At 45.2% G+C, this 16,124-nt stretch overlaps 1 protein-coding gene across 8 annotated transcripts in view; it reads right to left on the bottom strand.

Moving 5' to 3' along the window:
• Positions 1–15,844, bottom strand: part of ints6l (integrator complex subunit 6 like) — an 86,714-nt gene extending 70,870 nt beyond the window's left edge. For 5 of the 8 annotated variants that reach the window (XR_013497660.1, XR_013497662.1, XR_013497661.1 and 2 more), the window contains exons 1-3: positions 15,568–15,809; positions 15,349–15,426; positions 6,005–6,154 (exon numbers count right to left, since the gene is read on the bottom strand). Coding sequence is in view for 5 of the 8 variants with exons in the window: in XM_078211727.1 (XP_078067853.1) it covers positions 6,005–6,154; positions 15,349–15,426; positions 15,568–15,678 (339 nt within the window). In the remaining 3 variants the exon portion in view is untranslated. Of the gene's footprint in view, positions 1–6,004; positions 6,155–11,404; positions 11,447–15,348; positions 15,427–15,567 lie in introns of those variants that run through there. The other 3 variants (XM_078211730.1, XM_078211729.1, XM_078211728.1) reach the window with 3 other exon arrangements.
• Between the last annotated feature and the right edge of the window lie 280 nt (positions 15,845–16,124).

The following is a 16,124-nucleotide window of genomic DNA, read 5'->3' as shown; positions in this document are numbered from 1 at the left end:
TCTGCATGGTCTCACCAATGTACCATGCCTCGGGACATCCTTTCCTGCAGCGTATTAGGTAGACAACCTTGGCTGGTAGATGGTGTTCTCACATGAGATAATGGCATCCATGTTGAAGATCTGGCACGTCTTGCAGAGGTTGCTGTGGTGGCCGCTGTTCTCCTGAAGGCCAGTGGCGTAGCTAGAGGGGGAGCAGGGGGAGCGACCGTTCCCCCTGAGCACATTCTTCAAAAGTGGCGCCTTTTCAATGGGGTGTTCCTCACGGGCCCCTCAGATCTCTTCCCGAGATCTGAAGTCCTTGATCCGTGTACTGCAATCGCAGGATGCGATACGGATGTGGGGACTTCAGGCAGCAAGGAAGGCATGCAATCTCCCGAGAGGGCATGCAATCACGAGGATAACTGCAGAGGCCGCCAAGGACATAAATATGCAGCCACCGCGACGAACAGGCAGTCGAGACCAAGCATCCCTCGCCGACGGACATCACCAGCCGAGATTGGGTGAGTAAATAGATTTGGTGATTATCACTTGAAGAATTTAAACCACTACAGAGTCCAACATTGGCAGCTTTAATTTAAATAAACCGTCTCATTTAAGTACAGGGCAAAGATCAAGAACAAGAGTATGACATCGCAGGAATGGTTTAGTGAAAATATTCAACGCGTAATTTATAGTTTAAGTCACCATTCATTCAATACTGTGTATCATTAGAATTAACTACTCCAAAGCTGAACTAGAAACTGGCCATGATTGCCAGTTTCTGGAGGGTACAAGTGCACACGCCCTGCCACGCGTGCTCAGCGGGAGCAAAGTGAGAAAGGCGATATGGATTACGGGGTTGTTCAATTTAGTTTATGGCATATATATTGCAAAGGCAAGTTGTTGCTTTTTCGTTTTATTATGAGGGTGTTATATGTCTATTGTTAAGATTGCCTAGAAAAACTAAATGGGCGGCACGGTAGCACAGTGGTTAGCACTGCTGCTTCACAGCTCCAGGATCCCGGGTTCGATTCCCGGCTCGGGTCACTGTCTGTGTGGAGTTTGCACATTCTCCTCGTGTCTGCGTGGGTTTCCTCCGGGTGCTCCGGTTTCCTCCCACAGTCCAAAGATGTGCGGGTTAGGTTGATTGGCCAGGTTAAAAAAAAAATTGCCCCTTAGAGTCCTGGGATGCGTAGGTTAGAGGGATTAGCGGGTAAAATATGTGGGGGTAGGGCCTGGGTGGGATTGTGGTCGGTGCAGACTCGATGGGCCGAATGGCCTCCTTCTGCACTGTAGGGTTTCTATGATTTCTATGATTTTTTTTCTGATAAGGGATGCCATGGAGAAAAACACTATGAAGAAACTATCTGGGTGGGACAGAAAGAGATAATGAGCACTAGCAGTAAGGCAAATTCAAGTGTCGAGAAACTGACCATCAACAATGTACTAAAATTCATGATCGTCAATGACATGTGTTCCACTTATCCTAACCTGTCCACATTGTACCACATTTTTCTGACCTTACCAATAACTAGCGCAGTTGTGGAACGATCCTTTAGCCGGCTCCAACACAAAGTCCTACCTTCGTTCTACAATGGGCGAGGATAGATTGTCTGGGTTAGCTTTGGTCTCCATTGAAAGACAGTTGGCTACTGAGGTAGATTATAATAAAGTAATAGATAACTTTGCTAGAATGAAGCCTAGACGAAAGAGGCTGTTCATAGAAATCATAGAAACCCTACAGTACAGAAAGAGGCCATTCGGCCCATCGGGTCTGCACCGACCACAATCCCACCCAGGCCCTACCCCCATATCCCTACATATTTACCCACTAATCCCTCTAACCTACACATCTCAGGACACTAAGGGCAATTTTTAAGCATGGCCAATCAACCTAACCCGCACATCTTTGGACTGTGGGAGGAAACCGGAGCACCCGGAGGAAACCCACGCAGACACGAGGAGAAGGTGCAAACTCCACAGAGTGACCCGAGGCCGGAATCAAACCCAGGTCCCTGGAGCTGTGAAGCAGCAGTGCTAACCACTGTGCTACCGTGCTGTTGTAGCTGCTTCATACCTTTTTCATATTGCTTCGTTTTGTTTTCATTTTACGTTTAAAATGTAAAATAATTAAAGAACACACATGTTTTTATTATGTTTTGATTTTAAATACAAAATAAAAATGTATAATGAATTTAAAATTATTTGGTATGCGTTGTGGCGCCTTTTTTATGTGCTCGCTCCCCCAACTTTAAAACCTGGCTACTCCCCTGCTGAAGGCTGGATAGTTTGCTGCGGTGAACAATCACTGAAACAACATGATGACATCAACAAGTTCCATCCCACCATGGACTACTCTCCGGAATCGGTTGCATTCTTGGACACATGCATCTCCATCAAGGACGGTCACCTCAGCACTTCACTGTACCGCAAGCCTACGGATAACCTCACGATGCTCCACTTCTCCAGCTTCCACCCAAAACACGTTCAAGAAGCCATCCCCTATGGACAAGCCCTCCGTATACACAAGATCTGCTCAGATGAGGAGGAACGCAACAGACAACTAGACGCTGAAAGATGCCCTTGTAAGAATAGGACATGGCGCTCGACTCATCGATCAACAATTCCGACGCTCCACAGCAAAAAACTGCACGACCTCCTCAGAAGACAACGCGGACATAGGTTAGCTTTGGTCTCCATTGAAAGACAGTTGGCTACTGAGGTAGATTATAATAAAGTAATAGATAACTTTGCTAGAATGAAGCCTAGACGAAAGAGGCTGTTCATAGAAATCATAGAAACCCTACAGTACAGAAAGAGGCCATTCGGCCTCCATGAGAGTCTGATGGTGGGATGGAACTTGATGTCATCATGTTGTTTCAGTGATTGTTCGCCGCAGCAAACTATCCAGCCTTCAGCAGGGGAGTAGCCAGGTTCTAAAGACACACGGACATGGCGGACAGAGTACCCTTCATTATCCAGTACTTCCCCAGAGCGGAGAAGCTACGACATCATCTTCGAAGCCTTCAACATGTCATCGATGAAGACAAACATCTCGCTAAGGCCATCCCCACACCCCCAATACTTGCCTTCAAACAACCGTGCAACCTCAAACAGACCATTGCTCGCAGCAAACTACCCAGCCTTCAGAACAGTGACCATGACACCACATAACTCTGCCACAGCACTCTTTGCGAGACGTGCCGAATCATCGACACAGATGCCATCATCTCAAGTGAGAACACCATCCACCAAGTACACGGTACATTTGCGACTCAGCCAACGTTGTCTACCTGACACGCTGCAGGAAAAGATGTCCCGAGGCGAGACCATGCAGACGCTACAACGGATGAATGGACACTGCTCGACAATCATCAGGCAAGAGTGTTCCCTTCCTGTCGAGGAACACTTTAGCAGTCAGAGGTCTTCGGGTAAACGTTCCCCAAGGCTGCCTTCAAGACACACGACAACGCAGAATCGCCGAGCAGAAACTGATAGCCAAGTTCCGCACACGAGGATGGCCTCAACCGGGATCTTGGGTTCACGTCACACTACCTGTAACCCCGACGACTTGCCTGGGCTTGCAAAATCTCACTAACTGTCCTGGCTTGAGACAATTCACACCTCTTTAACCTGTGCTTAACCCTCTCTCCACTCGCGTTGTCTGCACCTGTAAAGGCTTGATTATCTGTTAAGACTCGCACTCCAACCATTATCTTGTCATTGAGTCTGTGTCTATATATGCCCTGTTTGTGAACCCAACTCTCCATTCACCTGACGAAGGGGCAGCACTCCGAAAGCTCATGCTAACAAATAAATCTGTCAGACTTTAACCTGGTGTTGAGAGACTTCTTACTGTGCATATTCCATTGATAATCCCAGGCGTTTTGACTCATGCCTAAAGGAGTCTCTTTGGGAAATGCTGGTGTCATCTTCATTGGAGGAAGGACTTGAAGTTGATGTGCTTGGGAGTGAGGGTAACTGGCTCTTGTGATGAGCACTCTGTGAGGAAGAGAATGAAGAGGAGCACTCAGGACTCTCGCATGCTACCCGATGGGGATGCCAGGAGTTTAAATCTTGCTGCACAGCTTCTTCATCTGAAGACTTGAGCTAGGCTTGAGTGACTGTCTGTGCGGAGTCTACACATTCTCCCCGTGTCTGCGTGGGTTTCCTCTGGGTGCTTCGGTTTCCTCCCACAGTCTGAAAGACGTGCTGGTTAGGTGCATTGGCCATGTTTAAATTCTCCCTCAATGTACCCAAACAGGCGTTGGGAGTGCGGTGACTATTTCACAGTAACTTCACTACAGTGTTAACGCAAGCCTGCTTGTGACTAATAAATAAACTTTTTTTTTAAAATGTCCCCCCCGCCCCCCCCGGTCATTCTTGGGATCATTCTTGTGAACCTCCTCTGAATCCTCTCCAAGGCCAGCACATCCTTCCTTAGATACAGAGCCCAAAACTGCTCACAATATTCCAAATGGGGTCTGACCAGACCCTTATAAAGCCTCAGCAGTACATTCCTGCTTTTGTATTCTAGTCCTCTCGAAATGAATGCTAACATTGCATTTGCCTAACTGCCAACTGAACCTGCAAGTTAATATTAAGAGAATCCAGAACTAGGACTCCTAAGTCATTTTGCACTTCCAATTTCTGAATTCTCTCCCCATTTTAGGGGATTTTCACAGTAACTTCATTACAGTGTGAATGTAAGCCTACTTGTGACTAATAAATAAAATAAAAAATAAAACATTTAGAAAACAGTCTACGCCTCTAATCTTCCTACCAAAGATGTGCAGGTTAGATGGATTGGCCATGCTAAATTGCCCCTTAGTGTTAGGGGGACTAGCTAGGGTAAATGCATGGGGTTGTGGGGATGGTGCCTGGGTGGGACTGTGGTCAGTGCAGACTTGATGGGCCGAATGGCCTCCTGCACTGTCGGATTCTATGCTTCAAAGTGCATAATCTAACACTTTCCCACATTGTATTCTATTTGCCACTCTTCTAACCTGTCCAAGTCCTTCTGCAGCCTCCCTGCCTCCTCAATACTATCTGTCCCTTCACCTATCTTTGTATTATTTGCAAACTTAGCCTTCATCTAGATCACTGATGTATAAAGGGAAAGGTTGCGGTCCCAACACTGACCCCTGCGGAACTCCACTAGTCACCGGAAGGGAAAGTGCTAACTCCTAGCAGTAGCTTTCCCCTATGGATTAATCACAAAACTGAACTTGTTGATGAATTCTCAGTATACTGATTTTTGGCAGCTACAATTCTATTTCTAACACCTACCCTTTTACCATCTGCACCTTCTATATAAGGAAGATGGCATCAAAATAATCTGTGCAAACAATTGTGGCTATGTTATACAACTGAATATTGCACTCGTGTGGAACAAATTGGGTCTGAAAGTTGCCATGGCAACATAAAGGGGCATGACAAAAACTCCAGAAATTTCAGTTGATAGATGAGATCTTCTAAGGGGGATTAGCAGAGTAAATGTGTGGGGTTATGGGAATAGGGCCTGGGTGGGACTGTGGTCAGTACAGACTTGATAGGCCGAATGGTCTCCTTCTGTGCTGTAGGGATTCTATGATCTTCTAACTTTATACAAAGTTGAGATCCTGCACCATTTACAGCACTGACCATCAACTAGACACAGATTCTGCATTCAGTAGTGCCACTTTTCCCAGTTTCCTTCCTGCAACACTCAGTTTATTCACCACCTTGTACACAATCCTGGGCTACAAGTTTAGTTGATGTTATACAGCAAATTAATTTCCACAAAATGACAGACTCAGCAAAAATATTTTATTTATAATTGGGCTACAGGACCCAAATTTCAGTACGGAATGAAAATATCATCCATTTTTAAATCCTCAGACTCAAGAAAAGGTTTAATTTTAAAAGGTGTATTCTAACTTTAAACACCACAAATGTCACAGGTAACAATTACAAAAACTCAGTTAATAACTGGAAGGAGTTCAAGCAGCCAGGGGATTTAATAAAAATATCTAACTGTACTTACCTGGCCATAATTATCTATCCCAGAAACTAGACGGTTCAGATTGAGCAAATCGAAGGATGCGCGCAGAGCTTGCCCAAGCGTGGTCAGGCCTGTGGCCTGCAGATTCTTCAGCTCATTCATGAAAGTCGCATGGTTTTCTTTCCAGCCAGCCTGCAAAATAATTACATCATCTAATGGCCATTGGACATGCTCTTCCATATAATCACTATAATGTGAAATTCAATAAGGAACAACCTGTCTCTGCAGCTTTATCGGATGGCAAATCAACTTTGTCCTGAATGAATAGCACCAATGAACACTTTACTCTCTACAGAGTTTGAATGTGTCTGACAATTGCATCCATTCTAAAAGGTGCCAAATTCAAAATCATGTTGCCAAAATGTTAAATCCAACTCTTACCAAAGAGTTTTCTATTAATAAATCAAACCTCAGGTTGCAGCACGAGAGGTTTGAATCAGAGGGTCACCAACAAGTTATAAAAAAATGTTGCTGCAAAAACTTTATGCTGCCCCACCTGGAACTGTCAAGCAACTGGTGTCAATATTCCTGTGCAAAATGACATCACAGGGACTTCTCTAGCAGACTCAACTGGGAGGGGACCGCCTTTAAAAACAATGAATGATGCTAAAAAGAGGAACATGCTGCCAAAACTTTTGGTCTTGCACTCAGAACAAAAGCAAGAATGCCAAATTTCAAAAGATCACAACTATTTATACTACACGAGAAAAGGGACGTGGATTGGTTTGCACACCTATTGTGATTTGCCACGGCGTTGCCATGAAGAAAGTAATGGAAAGCTAGTGTCCCCCATAGTTTTGTTTAATTCAAAAAGACACAATCCTTGAACATATTCCTTTTGCCTGCGGAGGGCAGGTTTCCTGCATATTAACATATGTAGCTAGCTTAAGTAAGTGGGCAGAAATTTGGCAGAGGGGTATAAATTGGGAAGTTGTGAACTTGTCCACTTTGGCAACAAGAATAGAAAAGCAGCATATTATTTAAATGGAAAGAGGCTGCAGAACTCTATGGTAGAGGAATCTACAGAGGAATTTGGCAGCACGGTGGCAGTGGTTGGCATTGCTGCCTCACAGCACCAGGGACCCGGGTTCGATTCCTGGCTTGGGTCACTGTGCGGAGTCTGCACGTTTTCTCCGTGTCTGCGTGGGTTTCCTCCCATAATCTGAAAGATTATGCTGGTTAGGTGCAAGGGCCATGCTAAATTCTCCCTCAGTGTACCCAGACAGGCGCCGGAGTGTGGTGACTAGGGGATTTTCAGAATAACTTCATTGCAGTGATAATATGACTAATAAATAAATAAAATCTGGGTGTTCTGGTACATAAACCACAAGATGTTAGCATGTAAGTGCACCAAGTGATTAGGCAATGTAACGTTGGCATTTAGTGCAAGGGAAATTTAGCATAATAGTAAGATGTTGCTACAACTTCTCCAATATTAATTGGGGATAGTCAAAGTGTAAAAGGCTTATCTGATGGAATTCTTAAAATGCATTTAGGAAAGCTTTTTGAGCCAGTGTGTGGAAAGTCCAACAAGAGAGGCGGCACTGGCCCTAATTTTAGGGAATGAAGTCAGACAGGTGGTAGAAGTGTCAGTGGGGAACATTTCGGTGACAGTGGCCATAACTCAGTCAGATTTAAGGTAGTTATGAAAAGAGCAAAGACGGACCAGAAATAAAGGTTCTGAATTGGGGGAAGGCCAATTTTAATAGGATAAGGCGGGATCTGGCCAAAGTGGACGAGGAGCATACTTGTAGGAAAATCCACATAACAGTGGGAGTCATTCAAAAAGGAAATAGAGAGGGTGCACAGCCAACATGCTCCTGTAAAGATAAAGGGCAGGACCAAAAGGTCCAGAGAACCCTGGATGTCAAGGAATATCAGGATTGGATTGGGGAAAAAACAGAGGTTTATGGGAGATAGAGAGGCTCAAAACCATGGAATCTGTAGAGTATAGGGAGTGCGGGGGGAGCTTAATAAAGAAATCAGGAGAGCAAAGAGGGGGCATGAAAAAACACCAGCAGGCAAAATAAAGGAAAATCCCAAGGTGTCCTATAAGTATATTAAGGGAAAGAGGGTAACCGGGGAATGGCTAGGGTCTGTCAAAGACCAAAGTGGCAATGTGCATGTGAACAAAGAATAGTACAGCACAGGAACAGACCCTTCAGCCCTCCAAGCCTGTGCCAATCATGATGCCCTAACTAAACTAAGAAAAAACCTTCTGCCCTTATTCGGTTCATATTCCTCTATTCCCTCCTTATTCATGTACCCATCCAGGTGCCTCTCAAATGTTGCTAATGTGCCTGCTTCCACCACCTCCTCTGGCAGCACGTTCCAGGCACCCATGATTCGCTGCATGAAAAACATCCCCAGCACATCTCCCTTAAACTTTTCCCTCTCTCACCTTGAACCCCCTTGTAATTGATACTTCCACCCAAGGAAAAAGCCTCTGACTATCCATCCTGTCTATGCCTCTCATAATTTTGTAGACATCTATCTGGTCTCCCCTCAGCCTCTGTCTTTCCAGTGAAAACAATCCTAGTTTACTCAACCTCTCCTCATAGCCAAACCCTCGAGACCAGGCAACATTCTGGTGAACCTTCTTTGCACTCTCTCCAAAGCTTCCACGGCTTTCTGGTAGTGTGGTGATCAGAACTGCATGCAATACTCCAAATGCGGCCTAACCAAGCCTTTACATAGCTGCAACATGATTTCCCAGACAAACTCTGTAGAGAGTAAAGTGTTCAACTCCTGTACTCAGTGCCCTGGCTGATGCAGGCAGGCGTGCCATATGCTTTCCTAATCACCTTGGCCTGTGTTGTCACTTTTAGGGAACTGTGGACCTGCACGCCCAAATCCCTCTGTATGTTAATGTTCCTAACGGTTCTGCCATTTACAGTATAATTCACACCTAAATTTGATCCTCCAAAATGCATCACCTCGTATTTGTCCGGATTAAACTCCATCTGTCATTCCTGTGCCCCAGTCTCCAATCTATCTATATCCTGTTGTATCCTCTAACAATCCCCAGCACTATCAGCAACTCCGCCAATCTTTGTGTCATTCACAAACTTACTAATCAGACCACCCACATTTTCCTCCAGATCATTTAAATATACTACAAACAGAGGGTCCCAGCATTGATCCCTACGGAATATCACTATCTACAGATTTCCATTCTGAAAAACATCCATCCACCGCTGCTACTCTATCTTCTATAATCAAGCCAGTTCTGTATCCATCCAGCCAGCCCACCCTGAATCCCATGTGCTTTTAGTTTTTGTACTATTCTGCCATGTGGGACCTTGTCAAACGCCTTACCAAAGTCCATATAAACTACATTCACAGGCCTCCTTCCCTCTTCACTTATCTTTGTCACCCCTTCAGAAAACCTCATCAAGTTGGTGAGACATGACCTTCCCTGTACAAAACCATGCTGCCTGTCACTAACTAGTCCGTTTTCTTCCAAATGTGCATATATCCTGTCCCTCAGTATCTTCTCCAAAAGCTTCTCCACCACTGATGTCAGGCTCACCGGCGTATAATTTCCTGGATTATCCCTGCTTCCTTTCTTAAACAAGGGAACAACATTGGCTATTCTCCAGTCCTCTGGAACCTCACTGTGGTCAAAGAGGATGTGAAGCTATCTGTTAAAGCCCCAGCTATTTCTTCCTTTGCCTCCCACAGTAACCTGGGATATATGCCATCTGGCCCCGAGGACTTGTCTACCTTAATGCAATTTAGGATACCCAACATATATCCTTTGATATATTGACATTCTCAAGAGCGTTCACACACCTATCCCTGACTTCAACATCTGTCATGCCCTTCTCCTTGGTGAATGCCAATACAAAGTACTCATTAATGACTTCACCCACTTCCTGTGGTTCTACTCATAACTTCCCTCCGTTGTCCTTGAGTAGACCTACTCTTTCTCTTGCTCCTCATATACGCATATAAAGCCTTAGGATTCTCCTTGACCCTGTTTGCTAAAGGCAGTTTATGGCCCCTTTCAGCCCTCCTAATTCCACGTTTAAGTTCCTATTTTCACTGTACTCAAGGGCTTCATCAGTTTTTAGATGCCTAGATCCTTTCCTTTTTCCTTCTAACTAAGCTTACAATTTCCTTTGTCATCCATGGTCCCCGAATCCTGCCTTTTCTATCCTTCATTTTTATGTGGTCGGAAGATGTAGGTGAGGTTCTAAAATAGTTTTTTTCATCTGGTGTTCACTACGGAGAAGGACGATGAAAGTGTAGAAAGTAGGGATGGGGAACTGTGATGTAACTGAAAAAAATTAGTATTGGAAGGGAGGAGGTATTAGCAGTTTTAGTGGGCTTAAAAGTAGATAAAACCCCAACCCAGATGAGATGTATCCCAGGCTGCTCTGTGAGGCAAAGGAGGAGATGAATGGAGTGGGAATGGAGGGATACAAAAGAATGGTCTAGTTTGGACCAGGGAGCGGCACGGGCTTGGAGGGCCGAAGGGCCTGTTCCTGTGCTATATTGTTCTTTGTTCTTTATTGCAGAGGCTCTGCCGCTAATTTTCAAATCCTCTGACCACAAGAGAGGTACCAGAGGACTTGAGGACAGCTAATGTAGTACCATTATTCAAGAAGGGAAGTAAGGATAAACCAGGTAATTACAGGCCAGTGAGTTTAACATCAGTGGTAGGGAAATTATTGATTCTGTCTCTCAGAACTTTTTCCAATCTTCAATCTTGGAGAGACAAGGGTTAATCAAGGATTGTCAGCATGGCTACATCAAGGGGAAATCATGAATGACAAATTTAATTGAATTTTCAACTAGGTGTATAGATGAGGGCAGTGCAGCTGATGTAGTCTACATGGACTTAAGTAAGGCCTTGACAAGGTCCAATATGGGAGACTGATCAAGAAGGTAAGAGTCCATGGGATCCAGGGCAATTTGGCTTAGTGGCAGCAGGCAGAGGGTGATGGTAAAAGTATTCTTTGTAAACATGTATCCAGTAGTGTATCGCATTGATCAGTGCTGGGTCTGTTGCTGTTGAGTGTACATTAATGGGAGATTTGCGTCTAGATTATTAAAGACTGAGATGAGAATTTTTTTTTCCTCATGGCTCTTGGCCATGTTATGTAAATTTGTGATGGACAAAGAATCTAGGATTGTGTGTGGCATGTTAGGAAAGTGGAGTTGAGGTCACAATCAGATCAACCATGATCTAATCAAGTGACGGAGCAGTCTTGAGGTGCCAGATGCTTGCATTGCATTCACTCCACTTCCCCGACAGAGGCGTCTGCTCTCTGCAACTCCTTCCTTCATTATTCTCTCCTCACCAGCTTCCCCGCCACCCCTTTAACCCCATTTCCTTAACCATGCTTTTGAGTCACCTTTCTGATTACTGCTTACCAGCCAGTTCCATCCTTTGAAGCACCTCAGGAAGTTACACTACTAAAGTTAAACATAAATGTGAAATAATGTTGCTGTCCTTTGCTGGCAAGAGATCTGTATCTGAATAATAAGAATTCCTTAAGATGCAGCAACAGTTTTCTGTCATTCACACTTAAATGGTTGGTTTAAATCCTGGAAGATATATGAAGAAGTGTTTGAAATAGTAACTTTTGAAACTCTACACTACACCTCAATCCTTGTAAACCTTTTAACATCTCTTTTCAATAAACCGATGGGAGATTCTGACTAAAAGTCACACGGTTGTCATAAGACTTCCTAAATCATATCAAGCCGATAATGTTATCACCACAATTGCACAAGGTTTGATATCAACTGAGGCAGACATTACTACACTGTACTGACTTTAGAAAAGTTTCCTTACCCCTCAGTGACACAGGCAGGTTCTCTCATTACAAAACCCTTAATCTTTAGAATTAGTGACAGATTGAGAAAAAGGCGGCAAATACTACACATGCATCAAGACTCCCACTTTAACACAAAGGATTTTATTAATAAGGAAAAACTGTACAGAGGCCTGCCGCCTCACCAGCCACTGTGGAGCTCCAGTACTTGCACGCCTTCAGACTGTCTTTTGCCTAAGAAAACTCCACTGCTGGGGTGATTACCCACTCTCAGTCCCAATTAATCCGTCAAGCCAGGTGACCGCCTTCTGCTGTGTTATCCTTAAAGGGATAATCACCACATCCCTCCCCTTTTAATTCTTTCATACATTCTTCAAGTCAAAGTTACTCAATTCCAAATTCAAACTAAACATTATACAGGAATTGGACTATTATAAATCAAGTCTTTGAGGGGTTTTTGTATTTCTTGTAGAGTGTAATTCAATAGTCTGAGATGATGCTTCCACAGGATCAACATTAACTGGAATTGCAATAACAGGTGCCTCTTCTATCTCCACAGAAACATTAATTGTGTCTTTAACAGGTAGATCAGAGATTTCGGTGCTTACAAGTTTGAAAACATTTCTCGATAGCTCATTGATGAGATCTTGAAGTTTGTGTGTGCAAACAGAGAAACTTTTATTGGTCGGCTTTAACCATGTACAGTTCCAAATATGGGCTTGCATGGAGCTGTTCCATACATGCTTGTTGCTTTTTCATTTGCATGACCAATTCAGAATCTTATTCTGGTATGTAATCTCAGTTTCTTTGTGTCTGAATTGCTGATTCTGCTGTCAATTTTACTGTTTTTATTTCTTCAATTAATTTCTCATTGTCGAGCTTCTTTCCTTCAAGCTTGATTTGATTTATTGTCACATGTATTAACATAGTGAAAAGTATTGTTTCTTGTGCGCTACACAAAGCACACTGTTCATAGAGAAGGAAACAAGAGAGTGTAGAATGTAGTGTTACAGTCATAGCTAGGGTGTAGAGAAAGATCAAGGTAAGTCCATTCAAAAATCTGACAGCAGCAGGGAAGAAGCTGCTCTCGAGTCGGTTGGTACGTGACCTCAGACTTTTGTATCTTTTTCCCGACGGAACAAGGTGCAAGAGAGAATGTCCTGAGTGCGTGAGGTCCTTAATTATGCTGGCTGCTTTGCTGAGGCAGTGGGAAGTATAGACAGAGTCAATGGATGGGAGGCTGGTTTGCGTGATGTATTGGGCTACATTCACGACCTTTTGTAATTCCTTGTGGTCTTGGGCAGAGCAGGAGCCATACCAAGATGTGATACAACCAGAAAGAATGCTTTCTATGGTGCATCTGTAAAGGTTGGAGAGTCGTAGCTGACATGCCAAATTTCCTTAGTCTTCTGAGAAAGTAGAGGCTTTGGTGGGCTTTCTTAGCTAAAGTGTCGGCATGTGGGGACCAGGATAGGTTGTTGGTGATCAGGACACCTAAAAAAAAAATCGAAGCTTTCGACCCTTTCTACTTCGTCCCCGTTGATGTAGACAGGGACGTGTTCTCCTTTAGGTTTCCTGAAGTCGATGACAATCTCCTTAGTTTTGTTGACATTGAGGGAGAGATTATTGTTGCCGTACCAGTTCACCAGATTCTCTATTTCATTCTTGTAGTCTGCCAGCCTATAACCCTTTAGTGCCCTCCATAATCCTTTAATACTCTTGCCTAATAAAAGTCTCTCTCACTTTTGAAATTTTCAACTGATCCCTAGCCTCAGCACCTGTTTGAGGGAGCCAGTACTGGATTACTACACAGAGTCATTCTGCACAAGCAAAACTGCACAGCTGGTGCAGAATGCTGCAACCAGTCGCCCTCCAGCAGGCAGTTTTGCCTCCTACCTGACACTTGATATTAAATTTGAGTTTAGAAGTTCAGGGGAAGCCCACCTATTTCAGAGATCCATAATATCTCTCAGACGGTCAGTTTTGTTTAGATTCAGGGTTTCCAATAGATAGGGTCAACAGCAAGCTGGAAACACAACTTGTCTCAGATACTGGTTTGGAAACCCAAAGAGGAACTATTATACCTCTTGGCACCGCGTACCAACACCCAAAAGGAAAAGAATGCTATTGCTCGTAGCATTAGATTTTCAAATAATATACTGTTTATGGATCCTCTTACAGACACACTCCAGTTTGAATAAGAGGTAAACTCCTATCAAACTTGCACAATAAATTGAGAATATCCTTGCAATCAAAATTATAGAACAAGTGAATTTCTTTCAGAACTGGGCTGCTCTGCAAGCTTTGATCCCAGTTTGCATGCTGTAACAATGTGGGTGACTGTTCATCAGCTATTCATCCCTGGTAAGACTTTGCTGCTGTATATTTTCAGCATTTTAAAAAAATATACCTGACACTCATCTTTTAACCCTTTTATCTATCCTGATGCACAACCCATAATTATTTAATCCTGCGTGTATACTCTGGGCTATGCTCCTGGAAGATTCCAGTTAAATTGAGATGATGGGGAGCCGAGTAAAGTCAAGAAAATACTCATTGGATCAGCCATGGTGGGGCCTTGTTCGGAGTGGGTTGAGTTGGTGAGCAGACACGCCCTCTGGCGATGCATCAAGATGATGGCTGCCATTGTGAGTAAAGTTGTGGATGACAAACAAAGAAAATTACAGCCTTTTGGCCCTCCACGCCTGCACCGACTATGTTGCCTGCCTGGAATAAAACACCCTACCTTTCCGGGGGACCATATCCCTCTATTCGTGTATTTGTCCAGACACCCCATAAAAGTCACTATTGTATCTGCTCACACCACCTTCCCAGCAGTGAGTTCCAGGCACCCACCACAGTCTGTGAAAAGCTTGCCTCGTACATCTCCTTTCAATCTTGCCCCTTAAACTAATGCTCCCTGGGAAAAAGCTTCTGATTATCCATTCTGTCCATGCCCCTCATAATCTTGTAGACTTCTATCAGGTCGCCCCTCAACCTCCGTCGTTCCAGTGAGAACAAACCAAGTTTCTCCAACCTCTCCACAGAGCTATGCCAGGCAACATCCTAGTAAATCCTTTCTATACCCTCTCCAAAGCCTCCACATTCTTCTGGTAGTGTGGCGACCAGAATTGAACACTATATTCCAAGTGCGGCCTAACTAAGGTTTTATAAGGCTACAACATGACTTGCCAATTTTTAAACTCAATGCCCGGGCCGATGAAGGCAAGCATGCCGTATGCCTTCTTGACTACCTTCCCCACCTGCATTGCCACTTTCAGTGACCTGTGTACATGTACACCCAGATCCCTCTACCTAGCAATACTCTAAAAGGGTTCTGCCATTTGCTGTTCAGACGTTTCCGGTTTATGAACAGGTGACGTCACGCAGGCGCCATACAAAGAAAGCGGCGCCATGTTGAAGCCCGGACGGTTTCCCGGCTCCCCCCCCGCAACCCGCCCCTCTTTCCAACCCCCCGGGGCGGTTTCCCGGCTCCCCGCGGCCGGGCTTAACCCCCTCCCTCCCGGCTGAAGCCCTCACCTTGATGCCGTAAGGCGGCTCATCGAACGTCACCAACATGTACCTGTCGCCGCGGCTGGCGGGGTCCCGGGCCCGGAGCTGTGAAGAGACAGAGAGAGTCGGGTGAGAGCGGGCCCGGTGTGGGAGATGTGGGGAGCCCGGTGCGGGAAGGGGGGGGCGGGTGAGGGCCGGCGGGCGGGAACCGTTAGCTTTCAAATGTGACTTTGTTTCCCGCGTTACCTTCATGAAGATCTCCACGGCGCCTTTGGCGATGTCCAGGAAGGTGGTGCCCAGGTGGCTGCGCTGGTTCATGGAGGCGGACGTGTCAATCAGGAAGAGTAAGATGGGCATTTTGGGGCCTCGGGCTGCTGGCGGACGGGACGCGGAGGAAGCGCTCGAGCTCGCCCGCCGCCGCCGCCACTCGAACTGACTGGGAGCCCACGAGGGCCGCGCGCTCCCGCACGCGCGCCCCTGCCTCGCTCCGCGCGTGCCTGGTGCCGGGGCAACCTTCCGCGGAGCGGGGCCGCGCAGCGCACGTAAGTGTAACCCCGCCCATTATGGGCTGAGTGCGCGTGCGCACATTCGAGGACGCTGGGAGTTGTAGTCTTTCCAGCTCGAATCGAATCACAATTAGATACTGCAGGTGCTGAAAACCTGCAGTAAAAACACAACCTGCTGCAGTGCTCATATCCCTAAGGGTTGGTTAGGGAAATGCTGCTGATGTGGTGTACATGGACTTCCAAAATACATTTGATCAGTGCCACACCACTGAGCAAAGTTAGCTCATGGAATAGAAG

The sequence above is a fragment of the Mustelus asterias genome, chromosome 4, assembly GCF_964213995.1.
Source record: "Mustelus asterias chromosome 4, sMusAst1.hap1.1, whole genome shotgun sequence".
In the NCBI taxonomy this organism is placed as follows: domain Eukaryota; kingdom Metazoa; phylum Chordata; class Chondrichthyes; order Carcharhiniformes; family Triakidae; genus Mustelus; species Mustelus asterias.
The sequence above is the reverse complement of the archived record's forward strand: the minus strand, read 5'-3'. Positions and strand labels throughout refer to the sequence as shown.